Source organism: Hevea brasiliensis, chromosome 18 (genome assembly GCF_030052815.1).
Source record: "Hevea brasiliensis isolate MT/VB/25A 57/8 chromosome 18, ASM3005281v1, whole genome shotgun sequence".
NCBI classification, from domain to species: domain Eukaryota; kingdom Viridiplantae; phylum Streptophyta; class Magnoliopsida; order Malpighiales; family Euphorbiaceae; genus Hevea; species Hevea brasiliensis.
The window spans coordinates 45,521,594-45,539,157 of NC_079510.1; the positions used below are offsets into that span (position 1 = coordinate 45,521,594).

Below are 17,564 nucleotides of genomic sequence, written 5' to 3' on the forward strand. Positions count from 1 at the left end.
CAGCTTGCAGCTCTACAATATTTGTGGTCCCAGAGTTAGTTCAATAGCCTCAACCTCCCACAGGTAAGTGTCTAGACTGTCACTTTACTGAATGCTCGTGTTTTATTTTCTCTACTTTTATTCTCGAAATTTCCATTAAGTTTAGTTGCACTAAAAAATCCCAATGTAGATTATTCAGGCTGATAATTATTTTTTGAGTTTACTTCTTCTATTCATTCGTAAGCTTTATTTATTTCTTCTTAGTTTTCATTTCCTTCGAAAATAGGTGTTCTGGTCGTGGGCATATTGTAGGTAACTTAAAAAATATATTGGTATAAGTATCTTAACATGAAAGTTTTTCCTCGAACAAATAAGAATAACAAAAGGTTGAATGGTAGATCAGAGGAAAAAGTTATGAGGTCAGGCTACGAAACGAGCCCAGGAGATAACATAATAGAGCGAAAATCGAGATGAGATCGGGTCCCGAACTAGTAACCAAAAGAGATCGGATATCGCCGGTCAAAGAATTCTGATAAGGCGATCATATAGGAGATCGACGAGGAGTTCGGTCTTGTATCCACCCTCTAGTCATAAGGCTCAGTGGGTTTAAAAAACTTTACGCGGGTTTTTGGCGCTAGAATCCTTAGTTTAAAATCCTTACGATATACGATCCTAACAAACACTTTAAGAGGTCAGGGGAAATTTCTTACCTGATCCTCATTTAAATAAAACATGGAGATCGGAGGAGAGTTCTTATCCGAGATTTCTCATTTAAAATTTTAAACCGAATACTCTAAAAGGTCAGGGGAGAGTTCTTACCTGATCCTCATTTAAATAAAACATGGAGATTGGAGGAGAGTTCTTATCCGAGATCCTTCATTTAAAATTTTAAACCGAATACTCTAAGAGGTCGGGGGAGAGTTCTTACCTGATTTTCATTCAAATAAAACACAGAGGTCGGAGGAGAGTTCTTATCTGAGATCCTCCACTAAGGAACTTTAAATCAAATGCTTTAAGAGGTCGGGTGAGAGTTCTTACCCGATTCTCAGTCAAAACCTTAATAAAATCTGTAGAGATTGGAGGAGATGTCTTATCCGCAGTCTCCTGCTTAAAACTCTTAATAAAATCTACCTAGAGATTGGTAGAAACTCCTTATCCGAGCTCTCATAACAAAACCCAAATTAAAAATAACACAACTCCAATACACAAGATAACTTTACTCAATACCTATTCACTACAGGGCCATCTCATGAACTTGTGTTCTTGGGGCAATCCAAAATAAGTGAAATATCAAATATTCCTTTATGTCGCACAAAGGATTAACATCATCACTATCCCAACCCTCTAATTATCTTTTTAACTTATGAAGAGCATAACATTAAATTTGTTTACCCTCACTGAGGGACGAGGTGGGGTGCCTAACACCTTCCCCACCGGTTTACGGACCCCGAACCTAGAATATCTGTTTTCGAAGTGGTTGCTTTTTAATTTACCTTCACAAATGATTTTCTTTAATTTCCCTCAAAATTAAAGTGGCGACTCCTCACTTTTCCCACTTCGGTGAAGAGCTTCGTCTAGGCGATCGCAAAATACCTTGCGACAAAGGAGAAAGATAGTGAAGTAGAGAAAATGCCATAAATTTCATTATCTTTTCTTTTTTAAACATTTGAATGTGTTGTAGTTAATGTTTATTTCTTATAAGTATGAAACTTCTAAATATATATCTTTATAGTTGAATTTGAATGTTGATTTGAACTTTATTTATTATTAAACATTTTTTATGATTTGGATATATATATATATATATATATATATATATATATATATATATATATGCCCCTATATTTTTTATATTTACACGTTTCTCCACATTTCCGTCTCCTATATTTTTTAAAATGCTATTTCTTCATGTCCGTTTCCGCATTTTCTCATGTCCGCATTTCCGTTTCGGTGCTACGTAAGCTACAACTAGCAATGTTGCATATTGAAGAGCGCATCATTTTCTTGATTCTGTCACTCACTCTTAATTATAATAATAAGAAATTAAAGAAATCACCAAGCAAAACAAAGTCGAAGTGCACAGCTGCTGCTTAAAATGCAGTGAAATTTTCTGGAATGTACATTAACATTGTATTCACAAGTCATCTTCAAGTTACAAGTCTCAGTAAGCATAACATATGATAAACTCATTCAGCCAGAATGAGATTGGTAGTTTTACAATTATAGGAAAATTAAGTATTCTGTTTTCAACTTAAGTTATCAATTTATGTGAACAAAAATGACAAACGAATGAAGGGGAAAAAAGGAATTAGATAACAGAATATAGTGAATCCTAAGATGTAAGAACAAGTAAACAGGACATTCATAAAAAGAAAAGTACATTGTGTAACAATGCCCTCAACGCAGACCATGGAACCAATAAATTCAGACAGAAGTTCTATTGGAGTGACGAGAGACAAAAGCGCCCTCAAAAACCATAAGACCTTGCTATCCTTCCTTCAGGTACTTAGTGATATTTTTTTTAAAGCAAATTTAGTGCTTCTAAATTTTAGAAAAACTTCTATATATCATTTCTTGTATCCACTACATTAATTAAACCTGAACAAGAACAAACCCCTAGGCCCCAGCACATCGAAGCTAAAGTTACAAGTAAAGGGGAGGGGGGGAAAGAAAATGTAACTTTTTTAGGAGAAAAATGATCTATGATTCATGCCCAAATTATCGGGTATAACAATAACAACTACAAATGACTGGAAGACAACTACAAATGACTGGAAGAGTGACTATCCGTTGCTCAAGTAAAAAGATGCAACCACATCGATGTCTAGTTGACAAGCAACTCTCTAGTAAGCAACGACTAGTTCCTGCAACAAATGCAGAGAAGGAAAATAGCCAGGCTTGAAATGTAGAAAAAGATATGCAGACAAGCACATGTTCAGGGCCTAAATGCAGAAAAGGCCACCACGGAGTTGTGTCCACCAAATCCAAAGGAATTTGAAATGGCTGAAACACAGTTAAAATGAACAAATTAAGATTATGGGTTAAAGCAACTGAAAATCTAAACGCCAGTTTAATAGTTTTGCCTTCTTACCAACATTCACTTCGTGTTGCAGCTTCGTATTGGCAACAGTGTCAAATTCAACTGAAGGCTCTGGATCCTGCAGGCATGGCAAATAATCTATCAAGCACAGACTCATGCAAGATGATCTTAAGTGATTAATGATCAAACACATAATAAAAATTAGAAAACGACCTTAATTCAACTAAAATAGAAATGATCTAACACATACAAATTGGTTAATGGTAGGATGCAACCATCCTGTGGTTATGGCCTTCACACAGGCAATTGCTTCCAAACCTCCAGCAGCACCAAGACTGTGCCCTATCATAGACTGGGAAAAAATAAAATGCAGAAAACAGCAATCACCAATGGCAACAGCTCAACACCACAACCTTCTGCGAGTTAAAACAGAGTGTATGGAAAGAGAAAACACCAGAAACTCTACCCTCATGGATTACCTTGGTTGCGTTGATTTTGATTTCAGAAGTATTCTTGAATACTTTTTTAATAGCATTTATTTCAGCAAGGTCACCAGTAATGGTGGAAGATGCATGTGCATTTATGTAGTTAACCTGAAAAGGTGATAGGACTAGTTTAGTTTTTTAATTCATGGCCTTCAGGGAAATATATCAACAATAAACAACATAATTTGAACTCGAGTTTCTTCAGTTTTGATTTGATATTAGTGAACAAGCTTAACTAAATTTTTAACATGATTACGTTGAGTCAGATAGAGTATACAATCAAGCCGAGTCTGGGCATGAAAAATAAACTTGGTTGACTTTGAATCGAGTTTTCAAAAAGCACAATGCATTGATTCAACTTTGTTCAAATAGTAGACTGTTAGACTTCACTATATTTACTCGAGCTAAGTTCAAATCGTGAAAAATAAAACTTCTTTTCAAATCAATTACAAGGTTTTAATAAGCTTAGCCTTCATAAAACAAGGAATTACCTCCGCAGGCGACACGCCGGCATCTTCAAGACTTCTCTTGATGCATGAAGACACCCCAAGTCCATCAGCTCTAGGATCAGTCATGTGATAAGCATCACAGTTAATAGCACCTCCCAAGTATTCAGCAATAATAGGTGCACCCCGTTTCATTGCATGTTCCAAGCTTTCCATCACCTGCCAGGAAATCAGAGCAAATAACTATTGGTTACAGTATCACTACGCATATAGAACTCCAAGCACTCCATTATTGAAAACAACAAGGACCAATGTCCAAACAGGAATACAAGCTTACCAAAACTCCTGCACCTTCACCAATAACAAAGCCATCTCGACCACTGTCCCATGGCCTTGAAGCAGTTTGCGGATCATCGTTCCTCTGAGATAAGGCCCTACATGCTATAAAAGATACCAAACCAACGGGATTGACGGGAGCTTCACACCCACCAGCAATCATCAAATCAGCCTCACCACGGCGAATGTGATTGGCAGCAGCATAGAAACAATAATTGGAGGTAGCACAAGCTGTTGAAATTGAATAATTTGGACCCATGAAACCAATTTCCATAGCAAGTAAGGCAGAGCCCATGTTTGTAATAGTGTAAGGAAGAAGAAATGGACTAATTTTCCTGTATCCTTTTTCAATTAGAGTCTGAACACCATCTGAAAAAACTGTAACACCGCCCATCCCTGTTCCAACAAGCACACCAGCACGCTCCTTATCTATCTGTAATGCACAAAAAATAAGCAACTGGCTTGGTCATATATATGAGAGTGTATGCATAAATTAAATTCAAAACCAAATTCAACAAACCTTGGATATTTTATCCCCTCCAAGATCCGCATGTTCCAGCGATTTCTTGCCAGCGACAATGCAATACCTGAAACAATCATCAAGCCTCCTATTATTCTTCCCATCAATATAACCTTCTGAAGTAAACCCCCGGATTTGTCCACCGAACCTAGTCGGAAATTTGGAGGCATCGAACCGATCAATGAGTCCAATTCCACTCTCTCCAGCGAGCAACTTGTCGTAGTAAACATCCACATCATTCCCAAAGACAGAAACCGACCCCATACCCGTAATTACAACCCTTTTCTTGGGATCTTTCTCGCGCTTGGGAGCAGAAACGGTAGAGTTATTGGTAGATGAAGCAGCAATAAAAGATAGCTTCTTAGTCGGTGGTTTTGCTGCATTGTAAGAATTCTTGCGGAAGGGGTTTAGAGGGGATGGTCGGAGAGTTGGGGATTGCAAGGTTTGCATGGCGTTGTTGGTGGTGGAGAAGGATAGAATCATCGAGATTGGCGATAATAACGCTGGCCGGTGATAAGTGAAGAATGGAGCAAGAAATACAAGTAACAGTGGAGGTGTTAAGCTACTTCCAGCTAACTGTGTTGCAGTCCACGTTGGCTTTTATAGTTAGAAAATTTTCGCTTCCTCAGGACTCCGGTTAATTATTAGACGTACTCAGAACATTTGGAGCAATAAAAAATTAGTTAGTGATCCCTCTCATCAAAAAGTGAATTTATTTTATAATATCGAAAATAAATTTTATATAATTATAAAAAATAATATATATATATATATATTACTCATCAATTTGAATACATTGGAAACACTATAAAAATAGCGCTCCCGTATATATAATAAAACAGAAATTTCTTTTGCGCTTGCCAGTTGCTTTCTAAATTAAAATTTAGGGCTGAGGCGGACGGAAATATAACTAGAGGGGCCCTAACCAAACCCCCTCCGCCCCCGCTGCCATGCATACGAGGTGTTGGTGCTGTTTCACACTGATAAATTATTAGATGTATATTCTTTTCCTGCTTTTATTTTCTTAATAAATTTTATTTGACCTATAAAAAATTATTAAATATAAATTCTTTTACAGGGAATGATATACTGAAATCTTAAAGCCATGGAAAGTTATACACATCCATAAAATATCAATTGCCATCGAAAGTTTCAAAACACACAGGAGAGGTAAAGGAAAGCCAATTTAAAATATTTCAAAGAATTCTTTAACAATCTCATTTGCTAAATTATATTTCTGCATGATAGATCCATGCAAATTGCAACATAGTAAAGAAAATAAAGAAATTTTAGTAGGAACTCTAATTAAAAATCTAATATTTCAATAATTATTTGATAAGAGGAAGATACTAAACGCGATGAAAACTAAATACTAAGCATATCTTTAAATCCAATTATATATTTAATAACTTGAATTATATAATGCTTAATATTCAAGCTAGATTTCATTGTGTTTCATGGTCATGAAAATAAATTTAAATGACCCCAAAAAAAAATACTTAATACGTTAAAAATTAAAATCACGAGACTAAAGAAAATCATTTTGTAATATAGACATATAATTTTCCTTTTTCTAAATGAAAATAGTGATGGTGGATGGTGAGTAGAAGAAAGAAAAAGTCAATTCCATTACGTCCCATCCACATTTAATTTTACATCCACCCCTATGTTTAGCCTTTGGAAATAATGGAGTATGAAATGAGAATTTTCTTAAAATGTAAATATCCCTTGGTTTTGTTATGCAAAGAAAACGTTGTACAAGAGACTTGGTAAGAGCGTAATATAATTTATTAATTTATTTTTTAATTTATGGTACTTTAAATTATATTATTAATAAGAATGGATATAAATTTTAATATAAAGGGGCTAAATTCAAAAGTTATATAATTATTATAATTAATAAAAAAATTATAAATTACACAGTTATTAAATAATATAATTTACATTTATTTTTTAATAAATCATATATTTTATTAATTATAAGTATTTTCAATAATATATAAATACAATAAATTGAAATAAGTAATATGAATTTTAATAAATATTCAAACAACTAATTTAATAAAAATATTTCATATAAATAAATCATCACCTAATTTTTCTGGGAGTCTCCACTTAAACTTACAGGTGCGCTTGCCTTAAAATAAAAATTTTTTTGCAATATAATCATTTCAATACTAGATTAATTATACTTTATCGATCAATAACCTACTACATATTATAAAAAAAAATATTGTCAATAATTGCTTATAAATTGAAGTATATAAAAGTATAAAGTCATTGAGGTATTTTATCAAATATGTTGAAAAGAAAATTAGAAGAAAAAATATAAATTTAGTGTTAAAGTAATAACAATAGAATTATTTGTGAAATCACCACCTAAAATTATAAAATATTTGAATCTCAGTTAAAATAATTAAATTTTTTTCTAATTAACTATTTAAAACTATAGATCCTAACAAAAACATATAGGAATTATTGACATTATTATTTTTTATAACTTAAAAGTAAATTTATTTTTCTAAAATTTGGTTTATATAATAAATACATTTATATCATATTTTTAAATAAATAAATTCCTTAACCTCAGTTTGAAAACTAGAATTTTTATAGCTATAATGATGAAAATAATATTTTTATCCCTAAAGTTATAGTTTTCTTATATATATATATATATATATATATATATATATATGATTGTTGAGACTCAAATTTAATACTCTTAATTTTAAAAATATACTAATATCACTGAGTTGAAATTTATTAATATAAATTTTTAGGTTTTTAATTTTTCAACAAATAATTATATAGTCAAATATAATTAATTGTATAGAATTATAGTATTTTGAATTTAAATTTAACTGAAATTAAGTAAATTAAAAATGTTATCAACGAAACAAATAAATAGGTAAAAGTAGATGGAATTTATTATAAATAAAAATAAATTTCTATAAACTTTTTTTAGAAAATTTTTACTTAAAAGTAATAATAATAAAAATAAGTGATTTTATTAATAAGAATTATAATTTAATAATTACTTTATAATGTTAAAATAAACACATAGATATAAGATATGCGTATAATCACATAATCACATGGTAAAGAAAAAAGAAGAATAATAGACACAAGATTTATTTGAATTATAAGATTTATATCCATAGATAAGATAAGAGAAAAAAAATTTACTATAATGAAAGAAAGTAAGATACAATTATTTAGAACTCTCAAACCCTAATTTAGTTTGATATTTATATGGCATCTCCATCTAGTTTGTTTTCTTCATCTACATCCACTGTGTAAGTTGAAGCGGTCCTTGTATGGTTTGAAATATTTGAGTAATTATTGTATAAATAGCTTTCTATAATTAAGCCTATATTAGAGCTAATTGTATCTTATTCTTTGGAATGTAACAATAACTGATCCTTTTTTAATGTAAATAAGAATTGCTTCCATTTAAGGAAAAGAACTCTCAGTTGAGAGTCATTCTATCAAATTGTCAATTATAAAATATAAAAGTCAAGGACTTACATTAGAGGTAATGTCACGATATTCACGAGTTGTGAAATCCTTAGTTGCAGGACAGTAATGAACACTTTTGACAACATTTGGCCCTACAAGAGAACCTGAAAGTGAAGCATAAGATTGGATTTATGCATCTCTAGAATCATTCTTGATGTTGGCACTTTAATACTTTCTAGTGTAAACTCGACAGTAGCTACAACCTATGAAGCACGGAAACGGCACTAGGTCACATTTCCTAGTGTCGAAAACGTTTTCAATGAGGAAATGACCTGATATGGCTGGGAAACGTTTTTGAGCCGTTTCCAAAAATATTAAAAATTGGAAACGCAATTCCAGCGATGGAAACACATTTCTTTAAAGAAAATTAAAAAAAAAAAAACAAAGGAAAATGGGTAGGTTAAAATCATAAACAGATCGCACCACTTCACATTCACAATTAAGATTAAAGAATTCTTTAACTATCTCATTTGCTAAATTATATTTTCTGCATGACAGATCCATGCAAATTGCAACATAGTAAAGAGAATAAAGAAATTTTAGTAGGAACTCTAATTAAAAATCTAATATTTCAATAATGTTTGATAAGAGGAAGATACTAAACGCAATGAAAACTAAATACTAAGCATATCTTTAAATCCAATTATATATTTAACAATTTGAATTATATAATGCTTAATATTCAAGCTAGATTTCATTGTGTTTCATGGTCATGAAAATAAATTTAAATGACCCCAAAAAAAATACTTAATACGTTAAAAATTAAAATCACGAGACTAAAAAAAATCATTTTGTAATATAGACATATAATTTTCCTTTTTCTAAATGAAAATAGTCATGGTGGATGGTGAGTAGAAGAAAGAAAAAGTCAATTCCATTACGTCCCCTCCACATTTAATTTTACATCCACCCCTATGTTTAGCCTTATTTAGTTGGAAATAATGGAGTATGAAATAAGAATTTTCTTAAAATGTAAAAATCCCTTGGTTTTGTTACGCAAAGAAAACGTTGTACAAGAGACTTAGTAAGAGCATTTTTTTTAGTTAAATGTAATATAATTTATTAATTTATTTTTTAATTTATGATACTTTAAATTATATTATTAATAAGAATGGATATAAATTTTAATATAAAGGGGCTAAATTCAAAAGTTATATAATTATTACAATTAATAAAAAAATATAAATTACACAGTTATTAAATAATATAATTTACATTTATTTTTAAATAAATCATATATTTTATTAATTATAAGTATTTTCAATAATATATAAATACAATAAATTGAAATAAGTAATATGAATTTTAATAAATATTCAAACAACTAATTTAATAAAAATATTTCATATAAATAAATCATCACCTAATTTTTCTGGGAGTCTCCACTTAGACTTACCGGTGCGCTTGCCTTAAACTAAAAAATTTTTGCAGTATAATCATTTCAATACTAGATTAATTATATTTTATCAATCAATACCTACTACATATTATAAAAAAAAATATTGTCAATAATTGCTTATAAATTGAAGTATATAAAAGTATAAAGTCATTATTTTATCATATATGTTGAAGACGAAAATTAGAAGAAAAAATATAAATTTAGTATTAAAATAATAACAATAGAATTATTTATGAAATCACCACCTAAAATTATAAACTATTTGAATCTTAGTTAAAATAATTAAATTTTTTTCTAATTAACTATTTAAAACTATAGATCCTAACAAAACATATAGGAATTATTGACATTATTATGTTTTATAACTTAAAAGTAAATTTATTTTTCTAAAATTTGGTTTACATAATAAATACATTTATATCATATTTATAAATAAATATACCTATTACTAAGGTTGGGGATATCACTCCATTTTTCAAGAATGTATTTGTATCACCAAAGTTCTCTACTAGTCTTATTTCAGTTGGTCAACTGATGGATAACAATTATGATGTGCATTTTTCTCATAATGGTTGTCTTGCGCAGGATTAGGTGTCAAGGACAATAATTGCAAAGGGGCCTAAAGTTGGAAGATTATTTCTGTTGCATTTTTCCATTCTTAGTTTCCTATCCTTTGCTTATACTACTGTTAACAATAAGAGTGAGGTTTGGCATAAATAATAAAACCCTTTCCTTTCCTTCTCTTGGTAGTCGTGCTGCTAAATGCTTTGATATTATTCATAGAGATGTTTGGGACATTACCCCAGTTATTTCTCATGCTCATTACAAGCACTTTGTGATGTTTATTGATGACTATAGTCAATTTATGTAGGTGTATTTTCTTTGTTCAAAGTCTGAGGTTTTTTCTATTTTCAAGACCTTTTTGGCCTATATTGATAATCAATTTTCTACTCATATTAAGGTATTAAGATCTGATTCGAGTGGGGAATATATGTCTCATGAATTTCATGATTTTTTGCATCAGAAAGGCATTGTCTCACAATGCTAATGTCCATATACACCACAACAAAACAGTGCCACTGGCCATAAGAACCGTCATCTTTTAGATGTCACTCAAGCCTTATTAATAGAGTCTTCTTTGCCATCTAAATTTTAAGTTGAAGCTTTATCTACTGTAGTTTATTTAATTAATAGATTGCCATCTTAGGTGTTAAATTTTGATTCTCCATATTCTTGTATATATCATAAGTCTCCTAGCTATCATGATTTGTATACTTTTGGTTGTGTTTGTTTTGTGCATTTACCTTCTCATGAACGACACAAACTTTCTACTCAGTCTGCTAAATATGCCTTTATGGGTTATAGTGTTTCTCTAAAAGATTTTGTCTGCTATGATCCAAGTAATGACAAACTGCGTATCTCTAGAAATATTGTTTTTCTTTAGAACCAATATTTCTTTCCTACTTATGTTGAGTCCTCCTCTGTTGCTCCTATTCTTCCTAATTTTGAGCATTTACAATCTCATCTTGAGTGATTCAAGTATGGAATTGTGTATGAAAGACGTTAACCAACTTTGCTGTAACATCCTCCTTGTACATATTCTGTATGTTCTGTTACTCCGGTGACCTAATATTAGTCTAGGCAAGTCAGGATGTCTAGAACTACAATTCAGTGATAGTGAACAGACATATAATGATAAAATAAATAAAAAGAAAATACAAAAAAAATTAAAAAAAATAAAAGAGAGGAAATGAAACTAAGTTAAACAAGCCGACACCATAGCGATGGGTGACCGCACCAGGAAGTTACGGCGAAGGCAATTGCTGACCCCAGGACTGGAGGGAACCCTCGGAATTAAATTTAGGGACATAATTAAAGGTTTATTAAAATGTAATTGACACTAGAAATATCAAAGGAAAATTAATAAATTAGTATAAAAAAAAACGAAAAATCGAGAAACAGACAAAAATCGGTGTTACCGAAAAATTAGGAATACAACCCGAAGAAGAGCATTTTGGTCATTTGACACCTAGAGTTGCCTTTTGACCTCAATGTCCATTAAAAATAAATGATATTACACTTTGAAAAAGTCATAAAAAATTAAAATGTGATACATTATATTAATAGTGAAAGAAATGAGGCATAAAATGTAAATTGTGAAACTTTAAATCATTAAACGTTAAATTATTATTTAGTGCTCCACTAACCTTAAAATATGGGACATATAAAGGCTGAATTGGGCAGAATTTACTCATCTTCAACCTTGAGAAATAACCAGCCGAGAGAAACTCCATTGAAGTCCACTATGGCCAAATGAGTTCCATCACCTTGGACCATTGATTTAGCCATTATTTTCACTTGGTTTCTTCATTAAAGCTTGCACACTCACCTTGATGAAGCTTTTGGGAGTAAGAAGGAAGGGATTTAGTGAGTTTTTAACAAGCTTCAAAAGAAGTAAGTGTCCAAATCCCCTTCCTTGCTTTAGTAAACTTCATGTTTAGGTTGAGGTGAGTTGAATGGTGAAGAGAATGGAAGAATTTATTGAGTTATAGTATTGTTCAATTTTGGCAGCCATGAGAACCTATGTTGCTTGAGTTTTTCTTATCTCTAATGGATGGAAAATAATGTTGATTTAGTCATTTTAAAGTTGTAGCCATTTAGTTTCCATGTATATATACATTGAGTACTTGAAATTAAGGGTTTGGAAAGTAATTTGTATACCTTAGTAAACTGCCACTTTTGACAGCCTTTAAATTCATGAATTAGTGTTTGTTTTCATAAATTTTCTTGATGAATTATGGTGAAGATGAATTGAGGGCAGTGTATGTGAAGTAATGGTTGGGAGGTATATGTTATAATCAAGTGTTTTCATGTATATATCATGTTGAATTTAACTTTGTAAATTAGGGTTGTATAATGTACATGAAACACTTGCATATTCTGCCCAGATGGACATGATAAAGATATGATGAATGGTATAGAAGTATTATGAATGTATATTTGTAGTTTTGGGAGGAGGAGAAGTGTCATTTGGAAGTGTTCTTTGTGTGCAGATTTTATATTGTGAAGGCAGTAGGTAAATTGAACCATAAGTGATAATTGGTGACCCCAATTGGTATGAGGCCAATGGGAGGTAAAACTAGACACAAAATAGGCCAACTTTCATGCATAAATGTTGCCAAAATTCTGCCCAGAAACTGACCTTAAAAATGACCTAATCCGAAATCAGTAAGTGCAAGCCCAGATTTTTGACTATATGAACAGTAGTCACTAAGATGACCATAACTCACTCAAAACAGGTCCAAATGACCTGAAATTTTTTTCATGGAAAGCTTAGACATAGAGCTACAATTCTTATGAAGACACCAAAGTCCAAAAATGGCCAAAACCAAGTCAAATTGCTTGCCTAAATTAGGGTACTAAAACTGCCATAACTAAATTTGACCTAAAATTGACCAAATTTTACACTAAAGATGCAATCTATCCAGCTTTAGTAAATTGACCATATCTTGGTCTATACAACTCAAAATGACCTGAAATTTGTGCCAAAAGTTCAATAAGACATAGAGCTACAATTTTGCTTCTTTGACCAGAAGCTAAAAACCAAGAGAAATAGGACATTAAGCTAGACCAATATGGCACACTAAAACTGAAAATTTGATATTTACATACAATGATGCTTGAAGTAATTTGGCAATGAATGCCAACTTGTGAAAAGGGTAAATTGCACTATATTGGCAGCATATTGAATTACAAATTTTGACATGTTGATGCTAGAATCAACTTATCCACATTATCTAAAAAGGTCAATATTTACATTGACTTGTAAATTACATGATAACTAGTAAACTCAAAAAAAAATGAAGAATTAAACAATTAATTTGTAATGTGCCCTAGTTTGGCTAGTTGACTAGTTTGGATAGGATGGCATGCCAATAGGATTTTGACAGCTGTTCTGTAAATGGCTTTATGCCATATTGTGTTTTTACGACTTATTATGCAGCACTATGATTTTAATAGCCTATGGCTATACAGATTGTGTTATTATACTTGGCTTATCGCCTGATTAACTATATGGCTTTTTAGCCACACTGTTTGGCACCGGGAGACACTTTGTGATCGATGGTATGACGGTCCGAGGTACTAGGTACCTAGTGCTTGTATATCTGTTTATCTAGTTTGGTCAGTGTATAGGCTACGGGCAATTAATTTAAGCATTATTAAATTCAAATAGCTAAATTCAGTTTATTGACATACAGCACCACCAAAATTAGCAAAAATGAAAAGTTTGCAAATAAAAGTAGAAATAGTAACTACAAAGAATATCGATGTCATAAATTCATAAACAATTCATTTATTTTATTTTAGTGTATATTTCTTCATATTTGGCACCACTAAGCAGAATTGCTTAGCGCGTTGCTTTTGCTACGTGTAGGTATTGGAGACACAGCTGGGGAGCCCAGCAGACCTACGACCGGGTGAGACATCGGATCTGTACAGGAGTCCAGAGTCATCTGCACTACACTGCATACATGGTAGGACTTAGGATCTTGAATAATGACTATCAGTTGTATTTTGACATTTTGTTATGTAATTTTGTGTATTCTAAAACTTTAAGGTTTGTAATAATTTGTACATATTAAACTCCTATGGAGAGTATTTTGATGAATGTAAATTATGATGGATTGTATTTTGAAACTATGAAATAGTTGAGATTTTGAGAATATTATCATATTAAACTGTTTTTAAAAGGTTTAGAAAGACATTTTGTCCGAAATACAGACGGCACCTTGCCGGATTTCTATTACCCTTTTTGAAACACTAATTTTATTAAAGTATGAAAATAGAACCAGCATGATATGAATTTTACATAAAAGACTTCTTAAAATCAAATTCAGTTCAGGAAATGAGATAATCACAGACTAGGTGCTCTGGCACGCCGTGTAGCACGCCTTGCTTGTCTATACTGTAGACGGGTGAGGAGTGTTACATTTAGTGGTATCAGAGCACGGTTTAGGTGTTTCTGGACCTAGATAGTTTGCATATCATGCATTTCATTCTAACTGTTAAGATGACTCTAATGCAAATCTTTTGATTTGTTATTTTGATCAGAATATGGACTCCACATCGCAAAGAGCGGTCGATGAGGAGGTGGATAGTCATGCCCCATCTATGACTGAACCAGGAGACAAGAGGGAACCTACTCTACCAGTACCAGATGCAACAGCCACATTTCAGCAAATGGCTGAGTTCTTTAGACAGATGACAGGAGTTATGCCACCACCACCACCTCCATATCAAAAATCTCTTATGGAGAAACTTAAAAAGTTCGGAGCAGTGGATTTTCTAGGCAAAAGGGAAGATGATTCTGTCATAGCTGAAAACTGGTTAGACAGAACTGGAAGAATCTTGAAACAACTTCATTGTACTCCAGAGCAAAATTTGGAAGCTGTTGTATCACTACTGTAAGAAGATGCATACCAATGGTGGGATACAATAACTAGTGAGGTGCCACCAGAACAAATAACTTGGGATTTCTTTTTCACTAAGTTCAGAAAGATATATGTGGGCAGTGTATACCTGGAAGAGAGGAGAAGGGAATTTATTACCCTACGTCAGAGACAGCTGACAGTAGTTGAATATGAAAGAGAATTTGTCAGACTGAGCCGCTATGGGCGAAAAATAGTCCCTAATGTGGCCGAGAGATGCAAGAGATTTGAGGAAGGACTTAATGATAACATTAAAGTAATGATTACAGCCTTGAGGATTATAGAGTTTGCTAAGTTAGTAGAAGCCGCACTGAAGGTCGAAAAAGTTAGAATAAATGAGCAGAACAGAAGGGACAAACAGCAGAAAAGAGGTCAGGGTTAGACCAGTACATCTTCTGCCCCTAGTAAGAAATTCAGAGGTTCGCCTACTCAAAGTTTCAGTAGAGCACCAAGTCAGGGTCAGTGACAGAGGCCTAAATCTCAGTTTGCACCGAGGAGAGGCCAGTCCACCCCTTCAGTGGCTAGCTCTCCAGGGACAAAGTTCAGGGGACCAGGCCCAATAGTATCTGTTGCTTGCCCACATTGCCAAAAATGGCATAAGGGGGAATGTTGGAGGATGATAGGTGCTTGTTTACGATGTGGGTATACAGACCACCTAATCCGAGATTGTCCGTGCAGAACTGCTACATCTACTCCAGTATCAACTATTAGGCCTGCCCTCCAGCTCCAAGGGGTAGAAAGCTGGGTAAGGCTGAGCCAGTACTTCACAGAAACCTGTATTAGAGTCTGTGGAGAGAGCAGAAGGTAGAATACCAGCCAGAGCATATGCTATAAGGGCACAGGAGGAACAGGATGCTCCAGATGTCATCAAGGGTATGTTCCTCCTCTATAATACTTTTGTGCATGCATTAGTGGATCCTGGATCTACTCATTTATATATTTGTATCAAGCTGCCCGTAGAAAAGAGAATACTAGTAGAGGAAAGTGACTAAGACATTCTGGTTACAAATCCGCTAGGCCACAGTATGGTAGTAAACAAGGTATATAAGGGCTATCCATTGAAGATTCAAGGGAAAAAGTTCTCAGTAGACTTAATCGAACTGTCTTTCCATGAGTTTGATGTGATTTTGAGAATGGACTGGTTATCCCATCATCATGCAATGGTAGATTGTAAATTGAAGAGAATCTCTCTGAAAACTGCTGAGAATGAAGAAATAACAGTTGTAGGTGAAATGACAGATTTCTTGTCCAATGTCATCTCAGCTACAGTTGCAAGGAGATTGATGAGAAAAGGGTGTGAAGCCTATCTGGCACACATGGTTGACACTAGGCAGGGTAAACTTGACTTGTCTGACATACCCACAGTAAGGGATTTCTCTAAGGTATTTCCTGAGGAATTGCCTAGTTTGCCACCAGAAAAGGAAGTTGAATTTGCTATTGAGATTATGCCAGGTACAGCTCCAATTTCACTTGCTCCGTATAGGATGGCACCTACTGAATTGAAAGAGTTAAAAATCCAGCTACAAGAATTACTAGACAAGGGGTTCAAACGCCCTAGTGTGTCACCGTAGGGAGCTCCGGTACTATTTGTTAAGAAAAAAGATGGGACACTGAGGTTATGTGTTGACTACCGGCAGTTAAACAAAGTAACAGTGAAGAAAATGTATCTATTGCCTAGAATTAACGATCTGTTTGATCAGTTGAAGGGAGCCGGTGTGTTTTATAAGATTGATCTTAGATCAAGGTATCATCAGCTAAGGGTTAAGGATGCAGATGTGTCTAAGACTGCATTCAGAACCCGGTATGGGCATTATGAATTCCTGGTGATGCCATTTGGGTTAACAAATGCTCCAGCAGCATTCATGGACCTTATGAACCGTATTTTCCATTCATACTTAGATCGGTTCATAGTGGTCTTCATTGATGACATTCTGGTGTATTCCAAGGATAAAGCAAAACATGATGAGCATTTGAGAATTGTTCTGCAGACTCTAAAAGAGAAGAAACTGTATGCTAATTTGTCCATGTGTGAGTTCTGGTTGAATGAGATTTCATTCCTTGGACATGTAATATCAGCTGAAGGGATTAGAGTGGATCCCAAGAAGATTGAAGCAGTGATGGAATGGAAGTCTCCCAAAAATACAACTGAGATCAGAAGTTTCTTAGGGTTAGCTAGATATTATAAAAGATTTGTAAAGGGATTTTCTATGATAGCTGCTCCAATGACCAAATTACTACACATGAATATGAAATTTGACTGGAATGACAAGTGTCAAGCCAGTTTTGAGAGTCTGAAGGCTATGTTGATAGAGACACCGGTGTTAACACAGCCAGTGTTAGGAAAAGACTTT

At 33.1% G+C, this 17,564-nt stretch overlaps 1 protein-coding gene across 3 annotated transcripts; it reads right to left on the reverse strand.

Annotated features, from left to right (window-relative positions):
* Positions 1-2,525: 2,525 nt before the first annotated feature.
* LOC110642133 (3-oxoacyl-[acyl-carrier-protein] synthase I, chloroplastic-like) lies at positions 2,526-5,391 on the reverse strand. 3 transcript variants are annotated; one of them, XM_021794078.2, is made up of 8 exons: positions 4,955-5,391; positions 4,807-4,873; positions 4,288-4,719; positions 3,996-4,169; positions 3,499-3,612; positions 3,270-3,371; positions 3,071-3,137; positions 2,526-2,982 (listed from the first exon to the last, which is right to left on the reverse strand). In XM_021794078.2, exons 1-8 carry the CDS (start codon positions 5,287-5,289, stop codon positions 2,915-2,917), a joined length of 1,359 nt encoding a protein of 452 aa, XP_021649770.2. In that variant the 5' UTR covers positions 5,290-5,391; the 3' UTR covers positions 2,526-2,914. The 3 variants fall into 3 exon arrangements, with proteins under 3 accessions (XP_021649770.2, XP_021649769.2, XP_057997045.1); XM_021794077.2 differs by having other exon boundaries at positions 4,807-5,391; XM_058141062.1 differs by lacking the exons at positions 3,270-3,371; positions 3,499-3,612 and having other exon boundaries at positions 4,807-5,391.
* Between the last annotated feature and the right edge of the window lie 12,173 nt (positions 5,392-17,564).

Excerpts from the sequence above, each read along its gene's own strand:
- LOC110642133 (XM_021794077.2), bottom strand. The coding sequence starts at position 5,289 with ATGATTCTATCCTTCTCCACCACCAACAACGCCATGCAAACCTTGCAA. Across the intron at positions 4,720-4,806 it reads GAGGGGATAAAATATCCAAG|ATAGATAAGGAGCGTGCTGG; the intron begins GTTTGTTGAATT and ends TGTGCATTACAG. Across the intron at positions 3,613-3,995 it reads CCGGCGTGTCGCCTGCGGAG|GTTAACTACATAAATGCACA; the intron begins GTAATTCCTTGT and ends TCACCTTTTCAG.